Source organism: Schistocerca americana, chromosome 2, assembly GCF_021461395.2.
Source record: "Schistocerca americana isolate TAMUIC-IGC-003095 chromosome 2, iqSchAmer2.1, whole genome shotgun sequence".
Classification (NCBI taxonomy): domain Eukaryota; kingdom Metazoa; phylum Arthropoda; class Insecta; order Orthoptera; family Acrididae; genus Schistocerca; species Schistocerca americana.
The window spans coordinates 539,952,467-539,969,440 of record NC_060120.1 but is presented as its reverse complement, the minus strand read 5'-3'; the positions used below and the strand labels follow the sequence as shown (position 1 = coordinate 539,969,440).

Here is a 16,974-nt window from a genome sequence, read left to right as displayed (position 1 = left end):
TATTTATTCCGTGACAACACTCCAGTTCGTTCTGCACTGGAGGCAGTCATACATGTTACCAAATTTTGACCTCCACTCAGTTCTCTTGGCCTGTAGCCCACTAACTCTTTTTCTTTTCTTGGGTACTAACTTCTTCCTCTTTACTTGGGCGAAAAAACCACTGCATGGCATGCATTTCCAAAATGGTGAGAAGGTAATTTTCAAGGTTTCCTGAATAATCAAAATATTGCTTCGATAACCAAGGTATCTGGCAAGTCAGCTGTCATTGAGAAAAATATGTAACATTGAAAGGTGAGTATAGAGAAGTACTAATAGCAGCATCAAGTTTCATAATTGTTGCACAACTTTTTCAAGGTGATAATGAACCTTTCTGACTATCCCTTGTAGATGTAGTAGCTTCGGTGTTAGAGTCTCTATTAGTTAGCAACTAAGAGAATCAAATGAACAAAAAAAGAAGAAAAGTTGATTGATTTGGTAAATGAAATGTTTATTCTTTCTTAGCATATGTACAATAAAAATGGAAGTGACTAGGGTAGCTGGTAGAGGATGCAGGTGGAGTCGGCCCTGGGCGTTCTGCGGCCCTCGTAGCCCAGGTAGTCGAGCAGCTCCTGCAGTGTGCACGTGCCCAGGTAGGGGTTGACCAGGTCACGCACGATCTGCTCCACCACATCGCCCAGCTGCTCCTGGTTCAGTGCGATGAACTCCGGTGCCAGGTCGCTGATGAGCTCGTTGAGCAGATCACCCACCAAACCGCCACCATTCAGGTTTTCAAAATTCACCTGCATACCAAAATACACACTTAAGACATGTTCTTCCCTCTGCTTACTGTGTGTACACTGAGAAATGAAGCATGTCAAACTGGCATGAAGTATGCTACATACTTGTATATGCAAATCATTAACATTTCAGTGTAACTGCCCAAAGTAAGTGAGAGCAATGCCATCTATATTCTACTTGTAAGGAAAGATTATGGAGCAGGTTTCTCATCCAGGTTTGTTGTGGTCTTCAGTCCTGAGACTGGTTTGATGCAGCTCTCCATGCTACTCTATCCTGTGCAAGCTTCTTCATCTCCCAGTACCTACTGCAACCTACATCCTTCTGAATCTGCTTAGTGTATTCATCTCTTGGTCTCCCTCTACAATTTTTACCCTCCACGCTGCCCTCCAATGCTAAATTTGTGATCCCTTGATGCCTCAAAACATGTCATACCAACTGATCCCTTCTTCTAGTCAAGTTGTGCCACAAACTTCTCTTCTCCCCAATCCTATTCAATACCTCCTCATTAGTTATGTGATCTACCCACCTTATCTTCAGCATTCTTCTGTAGCACCACATTTCGAAAGCTTCTATTCTCTTCTTGTCCGTACTAGTTATCGTCCATGTTTCACTTCCATACATGGCTACACTCCATACAAATACTTTCAGAAATGACTTCCTGACACTAAAATCTATACTCGATGTTAACAAATTTCTCTTCTTCAGAAACGATTTCCTTGCCATTGCCAGTCTACATTTTATATCCTCTCTACTTCGACCATCATCAGTTATTTTACTCCCTAAATAGCAAAACTCCTTTACTACTTTAAGTGTCTCATTTCCTAATCTAATTCCCTCAGCATCACCCGATTTAATTTGACTACATTCCATTATCCTCGTTTTGCTTTTGTTGATGTTCATCTTATATCCTCCTTTCAAGACACTGCCCATTCCGTTCAACTGCTCTTCCAAGTCCTTTGCTGTCTCTGACAGAATTACAATGTCATCGGCGAACCTCAAAGTTTTTACTTCTTCTCCATGAATTTTAATACCTACTCCGAATTTTTCTTTTGTTTCCTTTACTGCTTGCTCAATATACAGATTGAATAACATCGGGGAGAGGCTACAACCCTGTCTCACTCCTTTCCCAACCACTGCTTCCCTTTCATGCCCCTCGACTCTTATAACTGCCATCTGGTTTCTGTACAAATTGTAAATAGCCTTTCACTCCCTGTATTTTACCCCTGCCACCTTTAGAATGTGAAAGAGAGTATTCCAGTCAACATTGTCAAAAGCTTTCTCTAAGTCTACAAATGCTAGAAACGTAGGTTTGCCTTTTCTTAATCTTTCTTCTAAGATAAGTCGTAAGGTTAGTATTGCCTCACGTGTTCCAACATTTCTACGGAATCCAAACTGATCTTCCCCAAGGTCCGCTTCTACCAGTTTTTCCATTCGTCTGTAAAGAATTCGCGTTAGTATTTTGCAGCTGTGACTTATTAAACTGATAGTTCGGTAATTTTCACATCTGTCAACACCTGCTTTCTTTGGGATTGGAATTATTATATTCTTCTTGAAGTCTGAGGGTATTTCACCTGTCTCATACATCTTGCTCACCAGATGGTAGAGTTTTGTCAGGACTGGCTCTCCCAAGGCCGTCAGTAGTTCTAATGGAAAGTTGTTTGTGAGAAGATTGTGTAATTCCAGATGTAAGAAGGAAAAACATCTGCCAGCATGCTAATGAGTCTGATGGTGCTAGGATTGTGGCTCATCAAGACTGTAGTTTAGTTTATTGTTCTGCAACATTACTACTCGCATTGCTTGGGGTCTCACAGCCATCATATGATGGGTTCAGGAAGGCTGTACTTAACCCTATAAAAGGTTTCAGGGGCACCGATCAATGAGAGAACGATAACATTGCTCAATCACCCATGTAAGATTGTACGACCATATCATATACCTTCTGTCAGGATAAGGGCTTAATGTACAGCAAGATAAGTCAGAGAGAGGCACATCAACAGAAGTGCACCCAGCGATGATACTAGACACAGGAATGGTACCACACTGTCTTTTCTGACAAGTCCAGGTTCTGCATAGAGCATCCCATACAACATATCCTTGTGCAGAGGCTCTGAGGACATCAAACATTGCCAGACTGCATTCATCATAGTGATATGAGGTCTGCTCGTGATGATGGTGGGGGGTATTACTGAGTGCACAACAATCACCTGTGGTTTGCACATCCAGTAATATGGACAGCAGCTGTTATATTTCTGATGTGTTGAGCCTGCCGGCTATGCCCAATTTTGAAGCCTCCATGACATTATCCTTCAACAAGATTATGCAGACTGGATGTTGCTTTTGATGTTGTGACAGGCTTCAATACAAAGGGTGTTCATTTGTTGGCCTGACCAACACATTGTCCAGATCACTCACCCACAGCAAACATCTCGTCACAGATTGCCGAGAGACTGACTCGCCTGCCACTATGATTGATAAACTCTGGGATAGAGTTGAAGCAGCATGGAATGAAATACTTCTATTTGTGATCCTTGCTCAGCTGACTTCTGAATACTCCCAAATCACTTACAAAATTAAGCTGTTTGTTCTTAGCACAGCACTATACTGTATGTGCATGAGAAATAAAATTTTGTTGTTGGTTATCCTACCAAGTGTTGCAATTTTGATGGAGTACTGTGTAAAACACTTTTATGTACATGGTTAAGGGCATTTTTTGTCATACCATTTATTAACTGTTCTATTTGCTCTTTCTTTAGGTGGAGCAGAGGGAGATGATTGTTTGTGCTGAAACTAATTGTAGCATCATGATATACACTAGAGTCACATGTACAGGACTGCAAGTTATCTGTTGATCCCATATAAATGCTGGAGATTAGTTTGTGAAATTTTCCTGGCTGGAATATTTCCTACTTCCAGTGGGGTCACAAACCAATTCATGTAGGCTAACCCTTAGGAAATCAACTGAAAAGTACCTTGTATTAAATGAAGCTTGTAATTTTTTAGAATTCCTTGTCATTTTTGAGATTCTTAGTTCTCTAGGTGCTGCATTCTCCAAAAGTTAGCTAAAAAATTTGTTGTTTGGGAAGGGGGCAGAGTCTTGACCCCCCTCCCACCCATGGATCCACACCTGCAACACAACACAGACATTTCTAACTAGCATAAGTAGCAGCAGCATTGATAGGAAAGTTCACTTTGGAGGCAAAAGCTAATCACACTGTAATTTCAGTGCTTATTGACTAAACAGCTTCATTTTAAACCATTGGTGTGCAACCAGTGGCCTTCAGGCTGGATCCAGCCCATTATTTGATTTCAGTTCAGACCTTGGAAAAATGTGTGGGAAAGCAAGGCACTTGCTTTTTACTTTGCCTGGGATGCATTTTCAGGTCTTTCCATTCTGTTCTTTGAATTTTTCCAGTTTGGTTTCCATAAGCTGCAGCAAATATAAGTTCAAGCAGTTTAGACTTTTAAACTTTTTAAAATGGGCAAAGAGATGATGGCATAATTTTTTTAGTGTTACAGAAAGACCCACATCTGTGAGAACAATCATCAAAAGCATTTTTGGATAAGTATTTAAAAAATGTTTTTCAATAGTGTTTATGGATATTAACACACTAAATGTCAAAACTTCCGGTGACCTGCTGTGGTCAGAAATCACAATGTTACTGCTAATTGTTTGTTAATTGGGATGGCCTATCTCATTGCCATATTTTGTTTGGATATTCTTTCTTGTATTAATGTTAGTAAATAATTCATGTCCATTGTGGACATGTTAGACATTGCAACTTTGATATTCTTTCTTGTATTAATGTTAGTAAATAATTCATGTCCATTGTGGACATGTTAGACATTGCAACTGTTGAGACTGAAGATAATTTATAATGAATTACCTGCAACCGGTTGTTTTATAGGCGTTCATTTTTCAACAATTAGGTTTCATGATGCTTGGCACCCCACCTGCAGATGTCATGAACATCTTTTCTGTTTGCAATGGAACTTTTTAAGAGACCTATTGTAAAATGTCGTAATTAAAGGAACAACAAGTAAATAAATATGAACATCTGAAGGTGGGTGAGCATAAAATGAAAGTACTCTCAAAAACGTGAGTTTTGAGGCATAATTTGTAGGCATGGTGTGTTGGGAAAGAGTTGCCATTCATGTCAGGGTGTTGTCCTAAAAACATTAATGTCACGGATGCCACAGTTACGATTTTATGCGCTAAGAGTGCTACTGTCCCGTCACGTGATCAGCCAGCCCATGAGCTTAAGGAAGTATGTGAATCAGACTTGCAGGTCTCCAAAGGTAACCCATTCTAGTTGTTGGAATTTGTTCTGGAGTCATGAATTCAGAGACAAAAGTGTGCAGTTGCTCAGAAATTAGTGTTTTCATTTGTTGTTGTGGGCAGCTAATGTGGAACAGACATCAGAAGAGTGTTGATATTTTAGCATAACTGCAAGAAACGTCTGGTGGTAGACTTATATGAGCACTTTTAGCTGTGGGAGTCTGATGGAAGAAACTAACTTGATGAAAGGTAAAGGTATCATCAGTCCTGTAAGGGAACAGTTATCAATACTGCTGCTACATGTCAAATCTTACCTTTACCTGTCTCTGCTGGATGGATGAGCAAAGATGGTGTGGGGGCGCCACATCAATAGGCAGTTTCTAGAGTGACATCATCGTGTGAGTATGTATGAGTTGGGCTGCACCCCATCTGTCACAAATAGTGTCATGAAGTATTCATTTTGAGTAAACTTGTGTCACATGAATCAGTAAGCTTTTTTTTAGAGCAGCTGTGTGGGGAACTTGCTAACTTGCATGAAAGTACAAGTAGTGTGTGTGCTGATGTAATGAAGTTAGTTTTTAGATTGATGTAGGGTGCATTTTGATGTATCAGAGTTGTAATAAACTCAATATTACTTATAAACAGTACAGTTGCAGCAGCTTTATTCATGACAGTATATGTAGTGAGACAGATGCGTGAAAAGAGGAAGTTTCAAATTTGGCAAGGAACCCCTGGAGTGTGAGGTTGCAAACAAGCTAATGATGTTTACAGCATTCAACACTCCAAATGATGTCTGTTGTGCAGCCACAATATTGGCAACTCATAGCAACAGGGGGTGGGACTGGAGGTATCAAATGGTGAGCACAGCATGACGCTATGGAGCATAGTTGAACTGCTTATTCAATGAGTAACTCGTAACAGTGCCACAGTGCTACTAGTGTTGATACAAAGCAGAGCAATGGCAACAATAAACAAAGCAAACATTGCATTGTATCTACAGCAACATTTGCCAAAGTTGACTTTTCTTCAGAATGGAACTCAAGGAATTTTGCAGAGTGAAAAAGAAGTCTAAGGGGAAATATTAACATTTTTGCAAGATGAGTCAGTGGAATGTGTGGTGTCGTACATATTCAACTGTGCGGGAAAGGTACATGAGGAGTACAGTAATGATGATGTGTGCTTAACAAGTGAAAGTGATATTGAAACAGGTGTCAAGCCATGTAGTCCATCATCTTTGTTGAACAGGAAGCCACAAACTATGTCACCACTGAAATGAAGTAAAGGACATTGTTGTCAAAGAAGCAGGTACTAAACATAATTATATATGTGGAAAATCATCTGCAGCATAGTAAAAAAATTGTTATGAACAAATTTTGAATAAGTCCACATTAATACGACTGTGTAGTGCATAAGAAAATCTACAGATATTGAAGGGAGGACAATGCACACTTGTTATAAAAACTGGTGTTTGCACGTTTCAAGGATGCTCAATACAATTTACAGAATGTGCATGACAGTGACCTACTACATTATGCACAGTAAATTGTGTATGACATAGATTATGATGCTTTCAGTGCTGGCAGTGGATGGTTGCATGACTTCAAACAGTGCTAAAGAATTGGAAGATGTAAGATAACAAAATTTTAAAGCATTAACTTGATGATGCACAGCAAACTGCGGAATTGGGCCAAAAATTTGTAGATGAGATAAACAAACCTATTCCATAGTTCAGTAAGGAAATTGTTTTTAACTATTATCAACCAGGATTTGAAGAGGAAAAATTTGAACTTGTGACCTCGCACCCAAGGGGTTTCTTGTGAGAGGCACATGTCACATAGGCACTTGGTCAGGAACATTGTTATTGCGATAAGTGTACCTTGGGAATAAGTTTATCTGGGGAGAGAGAATAATCCGAGTTGTTTCTATGAAAAGTAATGTAGACTATTGTCCTTTTACATTCTATCATGTGAACTGAAGGATCACTGATGACAACAATCTCTGACCTCTCTGTACAATGATCACAAGGGGGATTTCTGAGGGCTGGTACCAACAGAACTCAAATTATTGGTTGAATTAGTAAAAACAAGGCTTGTGAACCTAATTAAAACAATTTAATGGGTGTAATGATAGGGTAGGAAAACCCATGAGCATCTAATAAATGTTTGCTTTAGTGACTGTGGCGTAATTATTATGTCAAGAGCAGAATCACACATGTGTCATTTGGCTCATGTGGATCATGGCTCCGAGCTTCTTCTTTGACCCTCCAAAGAAGAGGGACATTTCAGTCTTAAGGTGAATTAGAGAAAAAAATCAGGATAAGGTACCTTGGAAACTGAGTCATAATCAACTTTGACATCTTCCACCTGTTACCCTCTCATGCTTAATACCTAAAAGCTGACTCTATGACTGCTCCACCACCTGCTCGACCCTTTGTGTTTATCATCTCAGAGATGTTTAGTGATTAGTGTCTTATGGCGCTAAATGACAAGTTCACCAATGCCATCACAGAGGTGTTATGATTCAGTATACGTTTTTACAGATGTGGGCATGTGAGAAACTGCAACCATTGAACTACAGGAGCAGTCATAATGTAGCAGTCTTCTCTGCTGTATAAAAATAGTTGATGTTCTTCAGAACTTACCCGGAAGACTGCAACAGAGAAGCGTACTTCCATTGCCGTGATTGATACAGCAGAGTTGCTGGAACCATCTGCAGTGCCAATGTGCACCGTGCCAGATGTCTGGAAATCCTGCACCAGCAATCTGAAAATATTGGTCAGGTGATATTGAAACAGTGTTAACTTAGTAGAAATTGACAGAACAGTGGATATACAACTGTTACATATTACAAAAACACAATGTGCAGGTTTTTTAAAAGGATCTGGATTTTCCTTGTTCAACATTTTTTTTAACACCTGTTTTGCAAGTGAGGGATACGTCTGATTATCTGATCACTGGTACTACTGTGGTTTACCTCTCCACTGACTGTTTCCCCATAGAAGATGATCTAAAAGCAAAGGCAAATATGGGGTACAGTGGAAATCTTGAGGTAGAAAAGATCGCATAACAAGTACCCATTTTGCAGTGGATGTCAAGCTGCAGTTGTGTGAAGTTGCCATCTACATAAGTTAAAACATGTTCTGTACTGGGCAGAATATGTGAAAAATGAGGAACTGTGTCCAGATTTGATGTGACCAACAGTCTTCATGTGCCATTCATTTTTCGATACAATGTTAATTGGGGTAGCAAACTGAACTCAATACAGTTCTGCACTAACTGCCCAATGGACAGTCCACAGACATTCCTGATCCATCTCTAAAAATGCTGTGCATATTCACTATGGATTTTGGTTATGGCAGCAGTCCTATCAGACTTGCTTTGTGATACACATGATGCCACACTCCTTTCATGTGTGTCCTTATTAAGGAAGACCTGTTGAGTTCTGTCTGTAAGAAAGTTTTTCATCCAAACTATACCTGGTACAATACTTTGTAAACATGTTTTTTTTTTTAGTAAGTGACAATGTGAAAGTATTTCAAAAAATTTCAGAAAGACAAAAAAGTAGGGTGTCACATAAGAACAGCAGTTAAAGAATACTATCTAGCCTTTGTCAGTGCTGACCATTGTCATCTTTGAAATGTCAGACAGCTGAAAAAGCTCACTGCATAGAATCATTACTTCTATAAGAGTATCAGAAGAGGAAAGATCCCAAGTGAGCTCAGTCCCTAGGACACTTACATAGCAAATATACTTTGACACAGGGCTTTAACTGATTTCTGAGGCCCGTATAAGCCCAAGAAAAGTCGTGACTGAAAATGTGTTGTACAAGAGGCATTCAATAAGTAATGCAACACTTTTTTTCTGCAAGCAGGTTGGTTTTGTTCAGGATTCCACTACACCACATTACTCCCCACTCCTTTGGCTACAAAATCCTATTTTTCAACATAATTTCTATTCCATGTGATGGCCTTATGCCACCTTACTGGGAGAGGCTGTATGCCCACATGGTCAGTGTCAAAGCCAATGGTTTTCTGCATCAATAACCTTCCCAGCAACCATGTACTGTTTCTCACAAAGTGCATCCTTCATGGGCTAAAGAAATTGAAGTTGGAAGGTGTAATATCTGTGTTGTTGAGTGGACAAGGAAGAACAGTCCAATGAGTTTTTGATAGTTCCTCTAGGATAGTCTCCCAACTGCTGCAAATCGTGAAGCTCCACCGAACCACCTTCTGATGAGCTCACCCTCTGTGCCCGATGACTAACTGTATTTCTGTTGATAGTAGATGCTCCATAGACTTTGCACAAGCATTTGTGAATATTCCTCACAGTTTCTTTCTCTGCAATGAGAAATTCAATAACAGCACACTGCTTGTCATGTACATCACCTACAGATGCCATTTTGAAACTGTCCTACAGCTACGCTATCTGTTGGAAGTGACGGAAACTTGGCGCGCTCATCCAGGAGACTTCAAATAATACATATGTAATGTGTTGCATTCGTAGCATTGTTTTTGGCTGAGAAAAAAATGTGGTGCATTACTTCTTGGGCAACTCTTGTAAATACACTTCACTTTTGACCATTGCATCCTGATGAAGGACATCAAACAGAATAACCCCTTCAGAGTCCCAGAGGACCATTGCCATGACTTTACAGGCTGAGAGGGTCCGAACATTGGCATGACTTAACAGGCTGAGGCTGTAGCTTCGAACGTTTATTTTGAGGACAGGTGGTATGGTGCCACTCCATGGATCACCATTTTGTTTCCAATTTGAAGTGATAAATGTATGTTTCAGTGCCTGTGATGATGTTCGACAAAAATTTGCCACAATCAGCTTTGTGACATGCAAACAGTTCTGCACAAATGGTCTTTCACTGCTCTATGTTGTTCTGTAAGGCAGCTAGAAACTCAGCTGGCACACGCCCTTGAGTATCCCAACTGGTAGACGAGTGTGTCAGCACTACCAACAGAGATGTCCAACAGAGCAGCAAGATGTTTGATTGTGATCTGTAAATCCCCTTGAATGAGAGTGTCCACACGTTCCAATGTTGCAAGAATCACAGCTGTATGCAACTGGCTGACATGCAGGAGATCCGACAGTTCTGCACAACCTTGTTGCAATGATGACAGATGCCTCACCTGACTTGCTCTGATTTTCTGCAAAAAGACACTCAATGACAGGTCTCTGCCTGGAATGCACCTCCATTACAGATGCCACTTTGAAGGCTACATATTGTGCCACGATCTATTGGAACTTCATAAAACTACAGGGGCTGAAGTGGGAATATTCTGTGATATCCCACGCAAATTCCTCATTTTTTCAACTGAAGCTGGTGAAGGAAAAAATTTGTTGCATTACTTATTGAATGCCCCTTGTACGATGACCCATCATAAGCCACTAGCAATTAATGAATGACATTTAGGAAGGCAGGCTGCTAATTACCTTCAGTAGGAATTGGAACACTCCACTTGTTAGGAACAGTGCCATGTGATATATTAGTAATTAGCATGCAGAAATTAATAAAAAAACATCTGTTGGTCTATGCACTAATTCCCATTGTCAGTACAGAAATCACGTGTTTATTTAAAGAGCAGACAAATTTTTTTCCTGGCAGGTAGGCAGCCTGTACTCCTCAGTAACTAACTTGTCCATGTTCTTGTATTGTAAGTGCAGATAAATGACCCCTTCGCAAATGGTGATAGTGTGGTGTGTTCGATAAAGAGAACTAAAGCCCATTTCAAGTATTAATACTTTATTTGCAGTGTGAAGACTTAATGTGGTTATAGGATAAGCCTATGCTTCGACAGTCAGCCATGAAGTCTGGTTGCAGGGCGTCTACCACCCTCAAAAATCACTTTCAGCCTTTTGTCATACCTGTATTTCCCTATTTACTTGTTCTGTGGTTGACAAAATGCCAGTTTAACATATAGAAGTAGGCTGTGGCAGTAACATGTAGTACATTATGGCTAACCATGGGTATAACATTATGTTTGCATAAAATGAAAAGAAAGCATAAAGCTGCATTAATAAATCAGTACAGTACGATGTTAGCCCCTAATATGGGTTGAAACCTGTTAGCTGTGAGTGCATGTGTTTTTCATTACACTTTGTTCACAATTATGTTTTAGCTAACATGGTAATAGACTGTTGATAAGAGAATGGACATGGTGTACGCAGAATCTTCAGAAGAGATTCATGATGCAAGTTGTAATAAAACATTTGAACCAGCTCAGCAAACAAAGCCCACTTTGAGAGTGACTGTTTCAGATGCACAGTATTCTGTTCAACGTCATTTTTAAAAACAGAGTGAAATTGCTCCAAATATGTGCCTTAATCTACACCTGCTGTACATTACTCTAAACAAAGAGCACAGTAGCATGCTAAGATGGTGAACTTACGTGAAAGGCCCTTCACCGTAGAGGCCAACGATGCTTCCAGCTGACCCTTCAAGATTGTACTGTCCTGCGAAGTTGATCTCTGGGATACCTACTGAAAAGTTGGCCTGCAGGTTGTCCAGGTCATTGTTTACACTGTTGATGACGTACGACGTGAGACCATTTATTGTCACATTATCGAAAGCACCTGTCAGTCTGGAAAAAAAAGAAAAGCCATTCACGTTACAGCAATAAGTCATTACCAGTGCCAGACATAATTAACTCAACCATATGCTCATTAATACGCAAAATGAATGAGTATAACAATTATTGTGGAGTTCTTTGTAAATAAGGCTTTCTAGATAATATGTATATTTACTTGTAATGACATTTTGGCTACTGCCATAATCATGTCAAAACTTAGGACGTATAAAACAATGTTCAGTTGCAAAAAATTTTATTGAAACTGAACAGCTTTATAATACAGAAGTATTCGATCAAACAGTTTGTCAAATTTTGTTTTGTTTGCAAAATATTTGACCATGTATGGTGCTGTTTGACATTTCTGTCAAAACATAGAGCATATCTGACAGAAATTTTGAATGGGGAAAAGTTTGAGAAGGTGGCAGAGGTTGTTTGTGTTGACATTTCACCACATATGTTTATTGAAAAATAGTTTCATGACAATTTATCTCACTATGGAAAATACAATCAAGGATAAAAATAAAAGAACACTGGCAGTTACCAGACTGGTAGAAGTGACACATCTTTTCTAGCCATTTATTGTGCAGTAGGAGATTAAGAAGGAATCAATATTCTGCACACAACGTACAACGAAGAGTGCTATAAAATAAAAGTAAGTCAAAGATCTCTGATTCTTCCATGGAATTTTGAACCAGCGCAGCAAACAAAGCCCACTTTGAGAATGACTGTTTCTAGGCTATAAATTATGTTCCCATCTTGTGGTATTTTAATGAACTGTCATTGGGGGGAGGGGGCAGGTAGAAAACAAATGTCCACTACTTATCTTCTTTTTTAATGTGAGGGTGAATAAGTTTCTAATAACTTGTTCTGTTTGTCTGTTTCACTGTCAATTCGTAGAAGGTTGATGTAATCATAATCAGGTTTCGAATGTAACAATTCCTTTAACAGGATTGCATGTGTTTATTTCTCTCTCATTTGAAACCATTCCCTGGACCAGTAAACACAGTGCCAAAGTCAATGATAGAAATGCTTTAGCTGCATTTGTAGCCATTCCCACAAGTATCAAAATGCGGTATACACAAATAGTGTCTGCTTCAAAAGTGAGGTTAAATTGACAAAGTTTGTTGGTACGTGCTTGTTTGACAGGTCAATGGCTAGATAAGAGTAAATTTGACAAACAAATGTGATCGTTTTTGTGGGCTTCTGTCCAGCAGATCTGCAGATGATTAAGAACACTGTTGATGAACTACTCCAAGTGGGAATTGTGCTACCATCGGACAGTTCATGGGCCTTTAGCATCACACTTGTCCTGAAAAAAGACTGTACCATGAGACTCTGTCTTGATTAAAGGGTTCCTAATTCCAAGACAATCCATGACAGCTACCCAATTCCTAACATTCAAGACTTGACTCATACACTCATGGGCACCATAGTTTTCAGTGTCATCTACTGTAAATCGGTATATCTGTAGATTCTAATGCGCCCAGGCAACACTGAAAACTGTCATCATTACCCCATTTGGTCTATCTGAGTACCTGCATGTGCCATACAGCTTTGCACTGTAAACATGGCAGCAATTCATCAAGGAGCTCTTATTCTGCCTCTCCCACTGCTACACACCTTTAGCAGGTATGTAACATCACAGACCACTCTGTTCATTTAGAGCTGGTCTTAGCTGCCCTCCATGAAGCTGAATCCCAATTTAAACAACTTGAGGCCATATTCCTGAGCCACATCCTGGGTGGCGTCCACCCCACAGCAGAGTGCGTACTTATGGTCCAGAACTTGCCTCTACTGGAGATGTACCATTACTTGTGTCATTTCCTTGGCACACTAAACTTTATTGCCACAACTTACCAAATGTGGCTGCTTCACAGCCACCACTGAGAGATGTGCTGGCTGGAAAGAACAAACACAGCAAGAAAATGGTCGAATGGACGGCAAGCAAGCAAGAAGCATTCCAGACCTCAAAAAAGATCGCTAGTTAATGTTGTCACCCTTGCTGATCCTGACCCAGCTGTATGAATCATCCTTACACAGACACTAGCAACACCACAGTGGGGATTGTACTGCAGCAAATTGTTGATGACTTACCACAGCTGCTTAGATTCTTCTCCAAGCAGCTCACACCTCCCCAGTCTATGTGGTCTGTCCTAGATTGTGACCTATTTGTGATCTACACTGTGATCAAACATTCTTGTTGAGAGGAAGAAGGTCACAATGTTATGGTTTACACCCAACATAAGGCACTTGTGGACACAATCAAGAACCCACCTCAAGAAGTTAGCTGGTACCATTTCCTCCACCTCGACCTCATTTTGCAGAACACTACTGACATCTGCTACGTTCAAGGGATGGTCAACGGAATCGCAGATTACCTCTTGGTGCAATTTCGTTACAATACGACCATGAACTTATGACCACAGAGCAGCCCAATGACAGATTGGATGACCAGTCTTCGGATTGAACACCAAACATTATTGAATACTGAGTGACCACTGCTGTGCGATGTGTCCCCAGGGAGAATACGCCCCATTGAGCCGCTCAGCATGCAATGGGAAGTGTTCAACAGAGTACACAACTTGAGCCACCCAGGAGTCAGAAAACACTACACCTGGTAATGGACAGGTTTGTGTGGCATGGGGTTAAGCAAGACCGCACAGGGCTGCCTAGCCTATCAATGAAGCAAAACTGGCTGACATGCTCTGCCACAACTGAGACACTGTCCGAAACTGAAGCACATTTCAAACAAATACTTATCAACATTGTAGGACATCTTCCTTGATTGGAGAGCTTCCAGTATGTGCTTTCAACCATCGATCGAACATCAAGATTGGCCAAGACAGTACTCATCTGCGATATTACAGCGGAAATGACAGTGCGCATGTTTATAGAAATGTGGATCAAATGCTTCAGAATCCCAGAGCAGATCACCATGGACCAGGGCTGACAGTTCGAGTTGTCGCTCTTCACAGCCCAGTGTTGCCTGTGTGGCCTCTGTCACATGTGCACCATATCTTACCATGGCAAAACCCTATCACTTTCTGTGGACTTTGTGCAGCCTATGTTCCACAGTGCACACTGCCCTGCTGACATTAGTGGACTGAGTTCATACACATATTCAGAACATGTTCATGCTGCCGCCATCACCAAACATGCAGCCAAAAGTCTTCGTTCATGAGGACCTTTGCCAGTGTGAATTCATAATGATATGTGATGACACCATACATCCAGCCACCATAAACAGGACCTTCTCCCATGGTGAACAAACATTCAGTGTACTAGTACATGACATACCAACAACAATGTCATTTATGAGACTCAGACCTGTGTTTGTTCTGCAGGACGACCATACTACGACCCTCAAAGATAGACATTGGACCACCCAGTTCCAACACGGGCAAACAGATTAAGCTGATGCCAACAACCTCTCCCCTGGCACCAACATCACCTCCTCAGCTGCTCAAGGAACTACTGTCTCCATCACCTGCACAAGCCATCGCCACTAACCACGTTACAGTCACTTCAGAGGGCTGCCTCAACACCTTGTGCAATAACATACGTACATCGTTCTCAAGCATTATCCTCCCCCGTCTGTGACAGACAACAAATACCTACACACGCTGCAGGCCTGAAATGAGCTCACAACCACTGTACAGCAGCCATCCAACAAACGCCTCAATGAGAAACAGTCTGACAATGTCTTGCTCATGCGCGAGCCGTGGCATGGTTGGTCTGATGATCTCACCCATCACTTGCTGTCAATGCAGCACACAGTGCTCCGTACACCCCACAGGGGCTCTGTGAGAACATCAAGAGGTCGAAACTCCCCTGACATCCCAGGGAGAGGATCTTTGGAGGAGAAAAAGCAGAGACAATCAATGCATTCTTGACGTTGTTACTGTGTGAAAACTCTGTAAATTTGCTCAGTGTATTAAATGATTAATGTGTGATCATGTTAGACATTATTCAGTATTGTTTCTAGCACACCTTAGTACCCTACTTCCACAATCTGCATACATAGCCATTTCCACTAGTGCCAAAATACAGCATACAGTAATGGTATTTGGTTCAAAAGTGTGGTTAAATCGAAGAACATTTTTGGTAAGGGCTTGTTTGACAGATCCCTGGCTAGATAAGAGCAAATTTGACAAAAAAGTTAGATCGTTTGTGGGAGGATTAAACGATCAAACAACATGTCAAACTTTAAGGGCCCCACACAAGAGTAATGAATCGCTGCAATCCATTGCATGGGTGACTCATTGCTTCGTAGATCGCACATGTATGGCCCAATCACAGCGATCGATCACTAATTGCTTGTTACTCCCAGGAAATCTAATTGTTCGCATGTGATTCATGCTTGCAATAAGGCTGCCTGGCTGGTTAGCAGCAATGTGTTGCATTATGGCTGCTACTCATCTAATTATTAAGTGTAGTTGTCCAGTTTTGTTTCGTTTTACTTTGCCTGCGTTGAGCAAGAACTTTACGTTAGAATTTATGGTTATTCAGGGGCCATGAACTACCCCAAGAAGCGAATCTGAGACTGGAGCTGCCATTTATATTAAGCAGTAATACAAAATAAACCCTCCAGTTTTGCAGTGATCAACGTTTTGAAGGTTGTGCTGTAGAAGTAGAACTGATTGGAAGTTCATAGAGATAGTCAGTATCTTCTGGGCTCTAGCTGATGAATTCGAATGATTTATGAAACAATTACAGGCATGATTAAAGTCTGACTGCTAAACAGGGTGACGTACCATAATATTAATTAACATTTTAATTTAAATGTTCAGGACAAATACATTAAGAAGTTGAGGAGATTAGTGTTTAACGACCCGTCGACAATGAGGTTATTAGAAATAGAGCTCGGATTAGAAAAGAATGCGGAAGGAAATTGGCCATGCCCTTTCAAAGGAACCAACCATCCTGGCATTTGCTTGAAGTGATTTAGGGAATTCACGGAATACCTAAATCTGGATGGCCAGCAGCGGGTTTGAATTGCTGTCCTTCCGAATGAGTCCAGTGAGCTAACCACTGCGCCACCTCGCACGATGGCAAATATATTATGCAGCTATAGCGATAATTCTCTCATATAATTTATGGAAAGAGTTATGTGTAGTACTGCTATTCACAACACTTCTACAGTCACATCGAGATTCGAAAAAACATTGTGTAAATACTTGAAACTAAAAAAATTAAAAATATTGAGTGTCATGTAATATTTTGTCTAATGTAATATCTTGTATAGACACCTTTTATTAACCTGACACGTTCCACATCATTACGAAGTGTCGTATTCATTATCTATGGAACAAGTACTAATATAATCTAACGAGTAATAAATGAA

The 16,974-nt window shown here is 40.5% G+C and overlaps 1 protein-coding gene across 1 annotated transcript in view; it reads right to left on the bottom strand.

The window, feature by feature from the left end:
• Positions 1–470: 470 nt before the first annotated feature.
• LOC124596164 overlaps positions 471–16,974 on the bottom strand; it is a 59,854-nt gene continuing 43,350 nt past the window's right edge. The window contains exons 3-5 of the mRNA XM_047135200.1: positions 11,451–11,642; positions 7,695–7,815; positions 471–779 (exon numbers count right to left, since the gene is read on the bottom strand). Of these exons, the coding sequence (XP_046991156.1) occupies positions 528–779; positions 7,695–7,815; positions 11,451–11,642 (565 nt within the window). The 3' untranslated portion in view covers positions 471–527. The remainder of the gene's footprint in view (positions 780–7,694; positions 7,816–11,450; positions 11,643–16,974) is intronic.